The 18,564-nt window shown below is 33.9% G+C and overlaps 2 protein-coding genes across 2 annotated transcripts; both read right to left on the bottom strand.

Annotated features, from left to right (window-relative positions):
- Positions 1–8,283: 8,283 nt before the first annotated feature.
- On the bottom strand, positions 8,284–11,360 carry LOC100263116 (uncharacterized). Its single transcript, XM_010651653.3, has 6 exons — positions 10,813–11,360; positions 10,456–10,611; positions 9,561–9,641; positions 9,353–9,478; positions 9,055–9,150; positions 8,284–8,637 (listed from the first exon to the last, which is right to left on the bottom strand). Exons 1-6 carry the CDS (start codon positions 10,913–10,915, stop codon positions 8,561–8,563), a joined length of 639 nt encoding a protein of 212 aa, XP_010649955.1. The 5' UTR covers positions 10,916–11,360; the 3' UTR covers positions 8,284–8,560.
- Positions 11,361–13,303: 1,943 nt separating this feature from the next.
- Positions 13,304–14,899, bottom strand: LOC100261405 (RING-H2 finger protein ATL33). Its single transcript, XM_002283219.4, has 2 exons — positions 14,211–14,899; positions 13,304–13,835 (listed from the first exon to the last, which is right to left on the bottom strand). The coding sequence occupies exons 1-2, from the start codon at positions 14,414–14,416 to the stop codon at positions 13,547–13,549; spliced, it is 495 nt and encodes a 164-aa protein (XP_002283255.1). The 5' UTR covers positions 14,417–14,899; the 3' UTR covers positions 13,304–13,546.
- Positions 14,900–18,564: the final 3,665 nt, after the last annotated feature.

The raw sequence follows: 18,564 nt of genomic DNA, 5'->3' as shown, positions 1-18,564 counted from the left end.
TTATTAAAAAAAAAAGTCAAAATTGTAGTTATGAAGTATAGTTTTGTTACATGAATAAAAAACATTATTTCAAGAATTATTTTGAAAGGGGATTTAGGGTTTACTTGGTAACTGTTTTCAAAAATAATTTTTTATTTTTTAAAATAAAAAATCTAAAAAATATGTTTGATAATAAAAAAACTATTTTTTGTTCTCTATTTTTAAGAACACAAAACATGATATTTTCAAACAATATATTTTAGTTGATTTTAATTATTTTTATTTATTTTTTAAGAGTTGTTTTTTAAAATAATTATTTAAATATGTATAATAATTAAAAATAAAGTTATAAACATAAAAATTATTTTTAAAACATATTAAAAATAAGTTTAAAACATTTTAATTTCCTAAACAAACTTTTTGTTTTATAAAAATTAAAAATAATATTTTTAAAAATTGTTCTTAAAAACTATTAAAAAAAAATTTGAGGTTACTAATATTTTCCATCTCTTGAGAAAAAAAAAAGGGGTGGGGGGAGGAGAAAGGATTATAAATGAACTTCATAATTTCCTTTTCCATATGATAATAATTAAAAAAAATCCCTTATTTTGGATAAAGATGACACCGTTGTCAAAATAAGTATAATAGTGTTTATATGAAAGCTGTTGTCCTTTTTATCAAAAGACATGGTGGGGGTGTGGCATTAAAATTCCAATGGCCCAACAATTCTGGAATCGGAATGAGAAAGCTGACCAAATGCCTCAAAGTACCGTCACCGGGAATTGAAATTCCCTTCAGGAAAAAAAAAAATCTGACGCAAAAAAAAGAAAAAGAAAAAAGAGAAAAAACTTACCACCAAGGCTTTGAAAATTTGTGTAAAATAATAAAATAAGTAAATGGAAAAAATAATTATTTATTGATATGCGAAAAATTAGCATATGGTTGAAGAGAAGAGGAGTGAAAAATAGACTCAGTCGAAGGAGGGGGTGGAGCCGTGGAGAACTGGATCCATCTGGAGAATTTAATGAATGGGCCACGTCGACGAAGAGTTCCCTTCCAAGGAGGTAATCCCTTCAATCATTGGGAGACATTTCTTCCACGTGTAAGCTAATCCTTCCTCTTTACCCTTTTTATTTATCGGGTTGATGAAAGAATTTTTTTTGAAAATATTTCATTTTTAAAATAGGACGACTATGATTAACTTCTCAAAATAGCGTGAATGATATGTACTTGGTCATTGATCATGAACACTATACACTTTGATTCATGCCATGTATAGTAACGTTAGTCATCATTCAAATCATTTTCTCCTGTGAACAGGAGTTGGTGTTTGTGTGTTTATATAATATATTCTAAAAATATGAAATATGTGTTTTTTTTTAATATTTAAAAAATGAAAATTAATTTCAAATTTACTTATTTTTAAATTATTTAATTTTATATTGATAAGTTAAAAATAAGTGAAATGAGATTAGGATTGTGAATAAATATAATTTCTTAATTTTAATTTTTAATTTCAATATTTTTCCCGCCAAACATAGTAATAGTCTTCAACCTCGTCCCACCAAACAAAAAGACATCACCCCGGCTCTCACTCATGGCCACCTAAATTATTTGAATGGAAAATAATCCCCCATGTGGGCTAGTGGAACTGGAAGGAGACAAAAGAGAGGCGGATTCACATTCCAAATATCAAAGCCACGTTCCAAAGTTTCTCGCCGTATCTGGTATCTCCCTTCCCCATCTGACATGCCCAGCCATGTCAGATGGGTCCCTACCGCACAGCTTACATGGCTGCCATATAAGATTAAGAAAACATAAAGAAAGGGAAAACGTTTGAGGAACTGGTGAGTGGAGTGATTGTGTTGCTGTCCTGGTGAAGGCTCCGGCCACAGGGGCAGAGAGCCACAGGCCATGGCTGCCTGGGTCTGAGGCAGACAAGTACAGAGAGAAAGAGAGAGGGAGTCCTGACAAATTTGGTAGCAGATTCTAACAAGTACTGCCCCTTGTTTGGCAGAGAGTCCTCGGCGTGACTGGCAACCGTCATCATCTCCTTCATCAATCTCTTCCCCCCTCTCTCTCTCTCCCTCAGATCCCAAAAAAGCTTACTTACTTCTCTTCAATCCTTAATTCCCATTTGGGACTCCATGCAGGAGGCTCCATGTTCCCCTTATTTCACTTTCCATTTTTTCCCACATTCCCATATGCCTCTCTGGACAAAACTAATGGGGTTACGCTGATCCAATATTTTCGCATTTCTTTAATGTGGACAAGCCTCAGAAAGTGCCTTACATATGGTCAAATAAGTGGGGCTGTTCTAATCACTGCAGAATGTTTGTACTTTGTTCATCTCAATGCCAACACTTTGTTGCTTACCATAGCATAAAAACCCCCAAAAAATCATTTTGCTTCTGTAATATTCATGGGGAACCCAACATTTTAAATTGTGCCAAGGTTTCAAAACTTAATATATTAAGCCAAGTTTGCTTGGAATAAACTAGTCTGTTTATAGGGGTCTGTGTCTCAATTATGATGTGAGCATGTATTAACTGCGGGCGTGTCTGCCGCATACATATCAGGGAATATCTTGAGTTGTTTCAAATTTTTTTTTTCTGGCTAAAATATTCACAGCTCACCCTCCATTTCAGCTGAGAGGTGTGGATTCTCATTTTTCTGCTGAGTCGTGAGGGTATTTCTTGAAATTTGGAAGTATTTCCCTTTTGAGAAAAGAGGGGAAGACTCAAAAAGTCGCAGCTGTTGACCATTTTGTGGAAATTAGACTTCAGAAAAATGGGGAAGTGGGCTGAGTGGAGATAGTTGCATGGGAAATTGAAGGAATAATGTCGCTATGTAATTGCTAGCTTTGAAAATCGTATTTTTCTTATATACATCTTTTTTTTTTCTTTTTAATCCTAATTTATGATTTTTTATTTTCATTCCTTTTGGGGACGAAATTGGACTCCACATCCAATAATAAATTGTGATGGTGACGCACCGGACCCATAAGGTTATCACGAAGTCCCAGTTGGGTCGTGTCATTGACTCTCCCAATTTATGTAGACCCTTTCCATCTCGCCATGCTTTGGACTCATCCAAATTGATATCCTAACTGAAATTAATGGAGAGCATGATTTGTTCCTTTCCTTTCTTAACTCCTTGGCCAAATTCCACTTTAGGTGGTAATACTAGCTTCTCCTTAAAATTCCATCCATCAATGTATCAAATATAAAAAATACCCATCAATCCATATCAAAATTATTCTTATCTGCCCATTATATTTATATAAAAAAATTATTTAAAAAAAAATTCAAACATGTACTAAATAATTAGTTTATTTTATGAAATATTTTAATATGATCAGAAAATATAACTGGTAATTATTTGGATTTCTGGCCAGTTTTTCTTTCTTTGTTTTAATTCTTGCAAAAAAGAAAATTTCAAAAGGGCAAAAAGAAAAGCATTTAGTTCGGAAAAGCTGTTTTTAAAATGCTAAGGTGAAATCAGAAGCAGTCATCCCAGGAATCAAAAAAGAAGCAGCTCGCAGGCTCTGGGCCAAAGCAACTTTAGCTTCCCACTGAGAGAGAGAGAGAGAGAGAGAGAGAGAGAGAGAGTGTTCTTTCACTTGATCCTTTCTCAGTTACTATTAAATAAACTTGCATGATAGGATACATGATTGGGAGAAATGTCTTGGCAGAAAATGGAGACATACAAAGTTTCAAAGTTGCAGTAAATGGGGAGGCTTCCTATTAAATATATGAGGAGACAAAGGGAGAGAGAAGGGGGGTGAGGAAAAAGAAAAGCAGAGATTAAAGTTTAAAGCAGGGGTGTGGATGGGTTGGTAGGACAGAAGGATCTCATTTTCATCATTAAACTCGATACTACGTGTACCTCTGCAAACCCTATGTCTCTAACCCTACACTAAACCCCCTCTTAAATTAAACAAATATAAGTCTCCCTCTGAGCTTGTACTTCCACACTTAGCCACCACAGCGACCCCTCTCCCTATTCTGGCTTTGTCCCCATTCCCATGATTCCCATATCTGGATTTACACCAATGATCCTTTTTGTTTTTGAGTGGCTCAGCTTTGTCATCTTAGGGGCAAATTCCTCATGTTCTCCAGTAGTTTTTTTACCCGAAAGCTTGTCTAAGAAGGAAAAGATTATCCCAATGGGGGTCCTTTTCTGCCACTGATTATTGGTACTGGAGGTGATGGGGTTAATCGATTAGCAAAGAATCACAGAGACATGATAAGATGGGAAACAAAAGTATGTATAGGCGGAAGCTGAATTGGAGAGGAAAACGCCTCCACCAACTTCCAAGGTCATGGTGGGTGATGTGCACCGTCGAATTTGCTTCCCAGAATTCCATGTTTTGGAGAAAAGGTGGAGGACAGGGCAAGATCCACTATGTTTCGAGGTGGTGAAACCACCCTGCTATCCAATTCTTTCATCTCTCTTCTTAATTTTCTATTCCATTCTCATTGGAATCTTTGATTATCACCACCACCGACTGACTAATGCTGCTGCCCTACAGGTCATATATGCTCGATGTACATGGAGAATGAGAGTGGGAAAATGACTCTACTAGAGATGATGACATGTCAACTTGCCCAACCCTATCATTTGAGCACATCTCTTATAACCTGGACCCAGTTTATAAATGAATCTTGCTTTGGCCATATCTAACAATCAACTTATTTCAATCCTGGGTCCACCTTCAAATTCATGGAATTTCATAAATTTTTCCTTTTTAAATGTGACATCGAATTCCACTACCATCGAATATCCTATCCGGAAATTAAACACGATTCCATGAATTCCTTGTCTATACGTTGAACCCAAACTAATTCATTCATCCCATGATCACATCACATTCACAGACAATGAAAACTATTTGTCTCTCACAGGTTGCATAGAAAATCGGATCAAATTCTTAGAATTCAGAAGTAATTTTCTTATTTGACCACTGGGCCATCCTAGTCAGCCAGAATACTTAGCTAGTGTACAAGGGATTATCACGGGGAACAAAGGAGATGTCTCAATAAATTTGAGCAGTGAATTTATGGCATATCAAACGTGTGTTGGAAGAGCAAACAATGCGTATTCTTATTATAAACAATGCCAATAAATGAGGTGGGTCACCAAGTGAGGAACACCACAATCTTATCTTAGATCATAACATGAATCTCTTCACGAATCCCCTTCCCTCATCCCCAATAGTGACCATTGCCATCGCCTTCACATGAATCATCATCCATAACGCACACATCAACCCCAATTTCCAAAGCCCCTTCTGTGTGGAAAAGAAGATGCAGAAAAATAAAAGGAAAAGAAAAAAGAAAAAAGAAAAAAGAAAAAAGAGGTGGCAAGACTGGTGATACAGAGCCCAGTAGAAAAAGAGGGGGCAAGGTAGAAACAAGAAAAGAAAGCTTTTATGAGGAAGCGAAAACCGAGAAATGTAAAAGCAAGGGCTTTTAGAGGGAAAAGCCAGCAATAATTCACACACGAAAATCAAAGAACATGAGAGAGAGTAAAAATTGGGATATGGAGGAGCTGGGCGAAGATACCAAGGTGGGCAAGGTGGGGGTGTGTCGCAGGCCTATAGTGTCCCTATAAGGGAGTGCCGTACGCCGCCGATGGAACGATGCCCCGTACAGTTGTGGGATTTACTGATGAGATGATGGGACAGCTGAAGTGAGATGGGAGGTGAGTGGAACTATGCTGAAGACACGAGGAGAGTATAGCACAAACTTTTCAACGAGGTGTTTTGATTAGCTGATCGATTGGTGGGCGTGACTTAATGCGAGTGAATGAGTAGGTGTTGATGTATTGGAAGAGCCCTTGACGTCTGAGAGATGAGAGACGGCTACTGGTGCAATGATTCAACCATCTACCACGCCCCAAATGGAGAAATAGCCGGAGGATGCTTATATTTTGACAGAATAATTAAAAAATATTGTAGTGAAATTAATTGTTTTCAAGCGGAATTATCAAATTGATACACAAATCGACTTTGAAGTAAAACATTAAAAAAAGAATAAAAAAAAAAAGAAAACAGTAAATTTTGGTTTAAGAGTATCTTTCAAGGCATTCTTAACAAGATAGTGGACTAGAGGTGGTTGAGGTCACTTCACGAGCATGACAAAACGTCATTCCACCACGAATTATTGGCTATGTAGAAAGAAAATCAAGGTTGATGGATAGCTGCAGCTTGAGGGAGGTCTAGGTCCACACGCCTTCTATAGAGAGAAGAGAAGTGTTAAGGTCTCATCAAAAGCCAATAAATCTAATGAACACAAGCATCCATCAGCTCATTGGCCACCATCCGCATATCCAGGGCAAGCCACCCTCCCAAGCGCCACCCCTAATTCCAAGGCTCGGAGCTCAAGACCTTCTTTCCCACCTTAATCATCAGATACGTTCTTAAAGAAGAGGCATCTTCTTTTTCCATCACAAAATTGAACATTGAATGCATGTGGAATTCCATCTTTTGTTATTATTTTATGTAGTTTCTTAAAAGGAATAGGAACTTTCAAGTACCCTTTTAATGGACACCATATTAACAAGCTGCGAGTTCAGTTTTTCAATTAGTCTCCCTTAATAATTTATGGCAGGACCGAAGATGTTAAATTATGATGGAGAACTATATACAAGACAAGGCAACCATAGGAAGTACTATGGTTGACGTTTCAACCTTAAGTTTGATTTGACGCTTCCATCCATCCGCAACTCTCAACGGGTAAATTCAGCATTACCCATCGGAGTAGATTGCTAAAATTTGACAATTTGGTGTTTGAATTAGAGAGTAATTGTCAATATTATTAAAAAAATAGCTTTTGAGATTACGAGCACCGGAGAAGCTCTAGATTGCCATACAAATTTTAGGCTACACTGAGACCTATGAAGAAATTTATGGCGTACTAAAAGAGAGAACCACATCAAGGAGTTAAAAAAAGCTAAAAAAGTACATGATAGCACATGCCCGAAAGAGGTTGTGTTAGACAAGTAGAAGACAATACTTTGATCCGTCCATGTACCATTGCCCCAAGGCTGGCCCCAGCGGTGGTTAGGCGCATATTTCAATACTAGAACCTAACTGTATCTATATCAAGGGAAGTTGCCTTAGGCCCAATCAACTTGAACTGGACCAATCTATTCAGCCCTTTGTAACCAACGTCACACCACTGAGGAAGGGCCAATGGCAAGCGCTAGTAGTGGAGGCTTCGCCAAACCAAAGCCTTAAAAGCTTACAGGCATCGATGGAGTATTTCATAGTTCATATGGGAATGGATTCACCAAGGAAAATGGAGAGGACGATGGAAACATGAATGCTTCCTATTATTTCAAACTCCCAGGGAACGATAACCCATATGTCATCATCTGAATTTGTAGAGAAGCACATGCTTGACAACATGATAGCCACCTGCTACCATCCGCCCCACATGGGCATTGCTCCCAATAATGTTATACTTTTGGTTTCCTATCCTTAGTATAGCTCAGGTAACTGGTCAATCTACGTTTGTTCACTTCTATTGCTGTAGCTAAATTTATTTACAGGGCCCGAGTATCAGCCTCCTTTTGGAATGGATTTCTAGGCATACCGAGTCTCTGGAGACTTCATATGAAGTCCCTGCATCCGCTTGTGACTCGTGACTCTGATCACTTCTCTTTGGCTCCAACGGCGGCTATGCATTAGCATTTTCCTACTATTTTTCAGTCAGATGACACAAATGCTTGTTTTGATCCTTCCTCAGCATGCTATGATGACCTCTTTAACTTCTAAGTAAACTCAGACAACTGCTTCAACTAGCTCCCAACAACATAAAGCAAAAGATGAATAACCTTAGAAAAGAGGAAAAGTTTGTGCATCATTTGGGAGGTAAGTCAAAAGAAGGCATCTCATCTTCTACAAAAACTAGTAAACCTGTACAAATCCTTTAGACTGGTTTGCCCTGTCTAAACCTACACAACAGCATAGCCTTCAACCCCAAACCTAGATGTGGTGAGTTTCCAAGTTGCTCTTTTCTCATGGTAACAGAAGCCTGATTATCAATAGATCAGACTAATGTGACTCAAGGATGGATTAAGCTATTAGTTTAATGCTGGAAACTTTAGTATGCACAACAACTGCTCAAGCTCTTTAAACTATGAAGATTTTAAGAATTAGCATAATCATGAGCCTGTTTCTCTTATTGTAATATAGCCTAGCCAAGAGTACATCAATAAACTACCGAAAAATATAGCAACCAATCTGAGTTTCATAAATAAAAAAAATGACTAATAGAATGGGAAAAAACTAGAGTGTGATCCATACAACAAATAAATAATCGATTAACATAACCGTGGCATTTCTACTACATGTTCTACAAAAGAAATTAAATAAAAATGAAGAAGAAAGATAAGCGTCCCTCCTCCATTGTATGCCTGTTCTAGCTAACTTATGCATGCCTGCATTTTTACACTAAGAAACTAAAAGCTGATTGCAGCAGCCATCACACAAAAAATGGGAGTAAACTCACCATATTATGAAGAAATCAACATGATCTATCTTCAATCCAGAGACAGCAACCTCAGACAACTACTATTTCCACATAACCATAGCCCATGACAGCATGAAGATAATCCACAAATAGAAGTTCCCTTGTAGGATTGTTTTGGCTGAAAAAGACATAGGTAAAAAAAGAAGAAAATGGTACTTCAGTTTCATGAGCTGAAACTACCGAACTAAATATTGGAATATGCATGCTGTTCATCAACAAGAGTAATATATCTCTAGTGGAATTGGATAAACAGTTTCTTCCTGTTTTTTTTTTGGTTGAACAAATTGAGAATCTTTTGAGGGTAGTTACCCAATTGCTCATAAAGATTTAAGTCATAAAAGAAAACAGATCCAGTAGGTTGTCCATCTCAGAATCCAGGTATACAGTTCAATCAAGTCATACTGAACTTGTCTGGTTGTTTTCCACCTGGTGATGAAGCTTATCAACCAAAATTTTCATCATCCAACCTTGGGTATAGGGAAGGATAAAGAAGAGAGAAAAAAGTACCATAAGAGTTTTGAACTGCCATCCTCACCTTGGTTCTTGCCATTATCAGCCATGCTAGGAGTTGAAGAAGTTGATTTGTTTGATGATGTGATCCCAAGATTCAAACAGTCCAATCCAATCGAACCTAATAATGAAATGCCAGAATTTAGTGGCAGGAAATTTAGAATCCATGCATCATGAATTTGGGCCATTTTATTTTTATTCATGCACATTAAACTCAGAATTTGATTTTATTTCCACCTATAAAATTTGATTTATTTCCTCTGAACCTAAAAATTAGAATCTCTAGTATCCATATTCGTTTACTTTTCAGTTAGCGTTCTTACATTCCCTCAAGCATGGGAAGGTGGTGATGTTGAGAAGATTATAATAGCCCTCTCTACATTCACATGTGTGTGTGAATTTCGATGTCTTGTTGCATGAACCTCCTCCACAATCAGTCCAGCGGCAGGCTAGAAAACAAAAAAAATGAAATAAATATATTTAGAAAATAGTATCAACTGACAGTGTATGTAACAGTATAGTGATGCTTACGATCAAACAATGACAAATTAGCTCGATTTTCTTTCTCTTGAACAGGGGAGGGAGCTTCCTTGCAGGAGTAATCCAGGGTGCCTAAAAAACCAGAAACTATCAGCACCATCAAAACCAAACTCTCTGCAATTGATTATTAAACTAGCATAAGATCACCTCTAGACCTAATATCCAGGATTTATAAAGAAATTAAATGTCTTATCCTAGTTAGGTACAATATTTGAGTCACAAGTCTGAATGTGTTTAATTTTTTTGAGAAAGTAGGGCACACTCAACACGACTGTGGTCCTCCGGCAAGTAACATGCATTACCATCCTGAATTGAAAAAGTAATTGATTCTTGATCATATCTTGATGCCATATAATTCTATTGTGAGCTCATGCTTTCCCTTCATTTTCCTTCCTAATCGTTTGACAAATTGTTCTGGGCATGCACCATTGAGCTAAGATTTATCCTCCCTACAGCGGTTTTGAAGGTTTATTTCTGTCCTTCTAGATAAAATCATAATGACCTCTAAAATTTCTCATTATCCTCCCCCATCACAAGTTATTAATATTGGTGACTAAGTCAACAAGGGCATATTGGTCTTTCAGCATTCCTCCCTCAATTACACTCGTGAGGAAGTGTGAGTGATGATCACCCCACAAGCCCCCAATTCCCTGAAACAAACCCAATGGGTTACCCAAAAAACCCTCACAGAATATCACCAAGCTAACATCAAAACATAAATGCCCCCTTGTTCAAAATTTGAAAATGTACTCAGCCAAACGCAGCAATAATTGATGTCATAAAGAAAGGAAGGCGGAATACACAACTGATTTGCATAGAAAGCAGCTTCGATTTTCAAATTTGAAAACAAAAAAGGGAGTATGCATGAAGAGAAAGAGAGACTCACAGTTGGGAATCACACAAGGGAGGAACTTGAGATGATCATCATGGGCGGGGCGAGTCTGCATCCAACCAGGATTACATTCACATGCAAAATACAGAGGACTGTCATTAGAAGGCTTGCAAGTGCCTTTTCCACATTCCACTTCTTTGCACACCTCATCTGTGGCCACAAATCAAAGAACAACATCGCATCGGCATGATAAAACCCTTCAAAATCACAAACCAATTAGCAACTAAATCTGAAATTCATGCTAGACCCAGTGGATCAAAAGCCACCAACCCTCAAACCCAGAAGATAAAAGGAGACAAAATTGTGACTTCATGAGCCAAAAAGCAAAAGATTGTGGAGGAGGGAACAAACCGAAAATAGGGGAGAGAAGAGGAGACAATATCTCGCTTATAGTAGTAGTAGGTTGCAGGGCAAGAAGGATGGTGAGGAAAACAATAACATTAGCCGAAGCCATCTCTGTTCTCAAGCAGAATGGAAGTGAGAGAGAGAGAGAGAGAGAGAGAGAGAGAGAGAGATAAAGGTGGTGAGGTGCTTGTGTTTCTTATTTTAATAGTGACCTTTGGGAGGGAGTTTGAAAATGGGGGCAGGTTGGACGGTGAGGCGTCAACGTGGCTCAGTTACAAAGTCTCAGAAACAGGCTAAATGGTTGGAGTTGGTGGTTGGGGCATTAAGGGTTAGAGGATTCGTCTCATCCTCGCGGCAACCGCCTTAATGCAAGTATGCAACCACCGTTTCCCACTCCACACCCGGATCGCACCCTTTCTTTCCCTTTTTCTTTTCAAAGGATGTGGATGCCAAAAGAGAAAAGACGAATAAATTTAAAAATTATCCGTCTTCACACCATATCAACTTTAATAAAAATCTAAACAAAATAATCTAAATCTAGAGATTTAATCACCATTTCTAAAACCAAACATCTATATTTCTATTTATTTAGTTTTACACGTCCGCCGTACCAAAGCTTGCCACACGGCACTAAACTCTCTTTCATCCCCAAATCCTCATCAATGAATCCTTTTCGTAAGGAAGAAAAGATCGTCACCCCATCCAATTAAATTCTACGCCAATGCCTTGGCCTTTCTTTCCACATCATTACCTTCCCATCTCATCCCAACTCTCTACAAGCTTGTTAGCTGTTACCTCCTTTTTTCCACTTCATTTCCTCCTCTTTTCCCCAACTATTTTATTTCAATGATGCAGAGAAAGTAGGGATGTCAAGAACGACAGGTAACCTCGTCACATCCCGTCCCACAGAAAGAGTGGAGGGGCAGCAAGATATAAAGTTTAATTTAGAGGGGCAAAGTAATATGGAAGTGTATCCGTAGCCTCGTGAGATGATATCTTGGCCTGGGTCATACCCAATTATTTGCAACTATTTTTTTCTTTAGCATGCCCGGTCACTGTTATTGAATAGAGTCTCGACAAAAAACTAACTGTGACATGATTGCAAAATAATGTTCAATCTTGTGTTTTCGTCACATAGGCATTGATATCATTAAATCGTACTGGATAATTACAATTTTAATTTTTTTTTGAAGTAGTTAAAACTTTAGTCATTAATTACAATTTTAATTTTAAGTTTAAAACTATAATTAATTACTACAACTTTAACTTTAAGATAAAAATTGTAGTCATAGACTACCATTTAAAAAAAAAAATTTCAAAATCATAGTCACGAACTATTGATTAAAATTAAAGTTTTGTTGAATTATCTTTCTTAATTATTCATTTATTATATTGTTTAATTTTTTATTATGATGAAATAAAAATATAATCAATTTTAAACTTAAATTTTGAAATTTATCGAAAGCCTAAAGAGTCGATTATCCATGAGTTAAGCTACTCAGTGAATCTTGTCCTTGACCAGGATCAAGCTACAACTAGTCCATTGTCTAGTTAACAACTATCGAACCTTATGTGGCGTGTTGTTGCTGGAAGCGAGCTTATAAAACAAGTTAATAAATTTTCTTATGAAAAATCTACTACCATTTAAAAAAAAAAATTAAAAATCATAGTCACGAACTATTGTTTAAAGTCAAAGTTCCATTGAATTATCTTTCTTAATTATTCATTTATTATATTGTTTACTTTTTTATTATGATGAAATAAAAATATGATCAATTTTAAACTTAGATTTTCAAATTTGTTGAAAACCTAAGGAGTCGATCATCCATGAGTCAAGCTACTCAGTGAATTCTATCCTCGACCAGGATCAAGCTACAACTAGTCTATTGCCTAGCTAACAACTATCAAATCTTATGTGGCGTATTGTCGTTGGAAACAAGCCTGTAAAACAAGTTAATAAATTTTCTTATGAAAAATTTAGAATTTTATTTATGAAAAGCACAAAACATTTTGTAAAAAAACTAAAATCTTTTTGGAAAAAATAATGATGATATTGAATTCGAAATCATTGCCTTTTACTTATTTTATCTTCAAAATTCATTTCCAGGTTGACCTCAAGGATCATCGAGTAAAAATTGTTGTAATAATATATAAGATAATATGATTAAAAAAAATTATAAATAATTTAATATAATCATTTTTTAAATGATAAAATAATGAGATATATAACTTTTGAGACATAAATAAAGTTAAATAATAGAATTTTTCATCAATTTTGAATATATATTCATTATTCAACATTTATATTAATAATATCAATGATAAAAAATAAATATTATTTAGGTTTTTAATTCAATATAATAATTTTTAAAAATTAATTTTAATTTTAATTATATATATTTATGACCTCATGATTAGAGTACAGTTCAATAATCAATTTGAGAATACTGATTATATAATGGTTTGAAACTAGTCCTAACAATCGAGTCTTTATAGGTAAAGCAAGACGACAAGCCAGGTTCCGCCATTGAATTTGAGAATTCTGAGCCCAACAATGTACATTCAGAGAGAAAATAGGAAAGGGACATCATCACTGTCCAATGGCCTTCTCTCCCGACACAAGAGATTTAAACCCTTTCTCAAACGGATTATACATTAGGAGAAAAATGTAAGAGGAGATCAAAAAGGGTTTGAGGAGGGACTTCGCACCAATATTTTGATAAAAATACAGGGGAAAAACTCAAGCGCACTGAACAGGGTTGCGGCAGGTGGGACAGTGGGGATGAGAAGCAAGCCAGGGCATGAGGCAGTTGGAGTGGTACTTGTGGGAGCAGGACAGTTCCATCATCTGTTGCTCTCCCTCGAAATCTTCTAAGCAAACACTACACATCTCCCCATTTGATTTACTACCAGTGTTGAGCTGCAGCTTCCAGGGTCTCCCTAATATTTTTGACCCTATGCTGCTATTTCTCTTTGTGCGCTCTTTATGGTTGCTCTCCCTGCTTCCATTTGCTCCTTGTTTACTTGATCTGTAAAAAGTATTATTTTAATCAACATAGGTTATATCTGATGAAGGTGATTCTAATCCGTGTTTTTAACGCCCTTTTAAACAACCTGAATTTGTTTATAAAAGGGAATTTTTCGTTTCTGATTTAACTGAAAAGGGCTTTTTCTTGTTAGACTGGGAGGAAGGTGGATGAGTTTTGGGCGTAGAATTGGCAGAACAAATCCATTTGCTTTGGATTCAATTGGATTCCATCAGAGATCGACGGTGGATGCATGAATGTACAGATCCAGGCAACCGGGAGATCTAGATCAAGGAAAGAACACAGAGAAATGACTTCCTTGATCTTTTGATCTTTAGGGTGAATCGATGAAGGAGAGACCTAGAAAAGGGGGCTAACCTGGAAGAGGCACGGTAGTGGGCAAGCTTGCGATCAAGCCTCTGGCGAGCCATGAGAGCAGTTTCACCCATGGTGACGGTGGTGGAATGTTGGAGGCGTTCTCTGAGAGGGGGTGGTTCTCGGAATACAAGAGGATCATCTTGACGGTGGCGGTGGTGGCTCATCCTCCTTGAACCCACCCCCACTCCTGGCAACGTCCCCGCCATTTCTGGTTATCCGATCTCAGAAATCACCCTAACTACTGTGTTTTGAGTTAGCCTGGTATATATGAATATCGTCTTCAATTCTCCATTCAAAGGAAGCTTCTTACGAAGGTGCGTTTACGTTTCCAGCAACTTTCCGTCTCTTTTTACCAAACTTTGTGCCTCTGTGTCTTGAGTCTTCCCACGTTTCCATTCCATTTTACACCACGAAATTTCCTGGTAACTTCTTGCCTCACTCCCACCTTTTTTGTTTTCCCCTTTCTCCATTCTGAGTCTCAGGACCAGAGGTTTCTGGTCAAACTAAGAATATTCGCCAAAAAAAACAATCGAAAACAAGGATGATCAGCTTAAAACAAATTTATTTTTACAAATTTTATGCTCTGTTTGGTCCGGCAAAATACTAAGCAAAGGAAAAAAAAGGTATGGGACTATATCTGGTTCTCTAAAAAATTGTGACGGAAAGAAAATGAGAATAAAAAGTAAAATGAAAGAAAATAAAAAAAAAAGATTTAAGTTATATTTGGTTTTTGAAAAATTTGAGGGAAAATGTAAGAGAAAGAAGATAGAGAGAAAAAGTGAAAAAAAAAAGAAGAAAAAATAAATAAAATTAATAAATTATTTTTATTTACTTTTTCAAACTTATTTAACTTATGATGTAAAGATCAAATAATAAAAAAATGTGGAAGTTTTTAGTTAGTTTAATTATAATTTATTTTATTTTAATATTTTTCATAACACAACCATATGATAAAATTATTTTTTTTGATATTTTTTATTCTTAGTATTTTTGGAGAACCAAAGATAACCTTAAAATTAATAAATTATTTTTATACACTTTTTTCAAAATTATTTCACTTATTTTTCTCTGATATTTAAAAATTAAATAATTTTAAAATACATCAAATTTTTACTAATTTTAATTATAAATTTTCTTTTATATTTTTCATAATAAAACCAAATATGAGAAAACCATTTTTCTTAATATTGTTCTTAGTATTTTGGGGAAATAAACAAAGCTTAATAAAAATGATTTTCTCATATTTGGTTTTATTATAGAAAATATGAAAGAAAGTCAAATATAATTAAAATTATTAAGAAATTTTTTATATTTTTAAATTATTTAATTTTTATATAAAAGAGTTAAATAAATGAAAAAAAATTGAATTAATATATAAAAATTATTTATAAATTTTAAATTTATTTTTTATTTTACTTTTTTTTTTTCTATTTTATTTCCCTTACATTTTTAAATTTCTCGAAAACCAAATATAACCTTAAAATATTTAAAAGTTTGCACATTTTGTTATCACTTTCTAATTTTTAGTTGGATGTAAAAAGGATGTAAAAATAATTCAAATATTAAAATTTAAAAGGTATTTATGTAAAAAAAATTATTATAGTTTAAGTTTATATATAAAAGAGACTAGTTTTATAAATTTGAGATAATTTCATTCTTTTAATGAAATATTTTGATTTTTTACCTTGTTATAAGGTGACTACATTTTAAAAATTCATTAATATCATACTAATTTTATTAGTAATTAAACTTTAATATAATGACAAATATTATTTTTGTAATAAATTGAATAAGATAAAAAATAAAAGAAATTTTGACTATGCCCAAGAAAACACATTTGGTTATCAGTGTTTCCAAAAATGGTTTTTTGAGAATATTTTTGGAACTGTTTTATGATAATATAATTTAATCATTTTTTTTTAGAAGTTTTAAAAAATAATGATATAAATGCAAAAAGTAAATGAAAATAAGAAATATTTGAAAAAAAATATATGAGAACATTCCTAGTACATATTCTAATTTTTTTTTTGAAAATGATTCTTAAAGATTATTTATTGATAACTATTTTCAAAAATATTCTCAAAGGTACACAATGCTTCTCTCAATTTTGAATCTTATCTTAAAAATCACTTCAAACAATCTAATTTTTCTCTTTATTTTTTTAAAAATAAATTAACAATTTAATTTTCCATATGTCATATCTTTTAAATTTAAAAATCTATGTTTTATCTCTTTTTAATTAAAAAATCTTTACAATTCAATCAATAATTAAAAATTAAATTTTAAGTAAAAGAAAAACTTTTTTCCTTTCATTTTAGGTGTATTGAAAATAATTAATAATCCGCTTTTATATTTATTTGGTTTTTAAAAAATGGAAAAAAATAATAATGGTTTGCTCTTTTATTTCACCAATTATTTATTAGGAGTGAAAATATAAACCCAAATTCAAAATTTGATGCTATTGGAGTATAATTAAGTCATGGATTGAGGAATACATCATTGGAAAGGTAGGAAGCATGCAACTAAAAGATAGGGATAACAATGCTATGAGTTTTTTTAGGTATCCGTTTTTCTCTTAATAAGATGAGTTTGAAATTAAAGTAAGAGTATTAGGGGTGAGTTTGATGTTTTTTTTAAAAAAATGAAATTAATTTTTATTTTCATATTTTTATAATAATAATAATAATAATAACAATAATAATAAGTTATAAAAATTATAATATTTTAATTATTTTTTAAAATATATTTATTTTAATGTAATTAAAAAAATTAAAAATAATTTTTAAAAAATTAAAAAATAAAATAGTTAATTAGGAGTGGGTATGGAAAATTCATGTACTTGCCTAGCCTTGCTTCGTCCCATTTAATTCTTTTAATGGGGTGGGGATGATAATTATTTTGAATAAATGAGACAAGGTTGGGATGAGGGCAACTTGTCCTGAAGCGTGTCTATTGTCCTCCCTACTAAAAAAAGACATCTTAAGAAGGGTATGAAGTAATGCAAAAATAAATTTGATTTCAACCCGATAAATACTTATTTTCCATTTTTTTTATAAAACACTTGTCACACAAACAACTCCTAAGATGCTTAGGGTATGATAAAATTTGAACATATCATTACTCACACGTACATGATTATTATTTTGTAATTTTGTTTCAAAATTACATAACAATCCGTTGAATTAAAGTACTATATTTATTTAAGAAAAAAAACTTTGTTAAATGATATAGAAGTTCTAGAAGAGAAGTTAGAGGACATTTAGTAAAATCTAATGGTCAATGCATATGACATTTAGGGCAAAAGATAAGATGATTTATATTAAAGTCATTATTTAGCATTAAGTATTTAGACATTGACCATCATTTCATGACCTTGTCATTGACCTAGTATTTAGACAAACATTCAAAAGGGAAGATAAATAGAAAAGCACAGTCGGCCCACCCGGTTGAGTGAAATGGGCTTAGGAGATGATGGTGGTCCTGGTCCATGGTATAAAGACCACCTGGGGAGCCCAAAATGTGTTTTTTTGTTGAGTGATATATATACCCATCGTTGAGTGATGTGTTTTCTCTAAATGAAGACATGTAGTCATCAAATCTTAGAGAAAGCTCAGATATTATGATGCTTAAGGGTTTGATGAGACCTTTAGGTGCTGTTTTTTTTTTTTTTTCCACTTAAATCTAAATAGAACTTAGTTTAATTTAATTTTAAATACAACCTAATAGTATTAAGTGTTAACTTGTTTTTGTTGAATTAGATGCCCGACCAAGTTGAGTATGACAAGTAATTAGAAAGGCTGTTTCAAGTGATTAACATAAGTTTTTTAAGTCATTAACATATTTTCATATTTTTTTCTAATAACAGAGAATAATTACTCTTTAAGAGAAGTTCATACCTCATATATCGTGTTAAGACCAAATATCATATTCAAAAAACATCTTTTTTCATGATTTTTAAAACTTATGAAGTAACAAATCTGTTATTGTCAACCCATAACCGATATTACAAGATAAGACTTTTATTTCCCTCATTATCCTTAATTTCTTTAGTAGATTTTTCTGAATTTAAGAGACGATATCTAATGCTATGAACTAAAATGATGGTTTGATTTCATCAAAATTTGATCTCATCAAAATTTGATCAAAGAGGGAAATCAAACTAGAGCACTTATGTCATTAACATATTTTTTATATTTTTTTTCCCATCACAGAGAGTAATTACTCTTTAAGAGAAGTTCATACCTCATATATTGCATTAAAACCAAAGATCATATTGAAAACGTCTTCTTTCATACTTTTATATTTATTTTAATGTATTTAAATTTAAAAATAAAATAAAATTAAAAAAAAAAGG

Source organism: Vitis vinifera, chromosome 5, assembly GCF_030704535.1.
Source record: "Vitis vinifera cultivar Pinot Noir 40024 chromosome 5, ASM3070453v1".
Classification (NCBI taxonomy): domain Eukaryota; kingdom Viridiplantae; phylum Streptophyta; class Magnoliopsida; order Vitales; family Vitaceae; genus Vitis; species Vitis vinifera.
The sequence above is the reverse complement of the archived record's forward strand: the minus strand, read 5'-3'. Positions and strand labels throughout refer to the sequence as shown.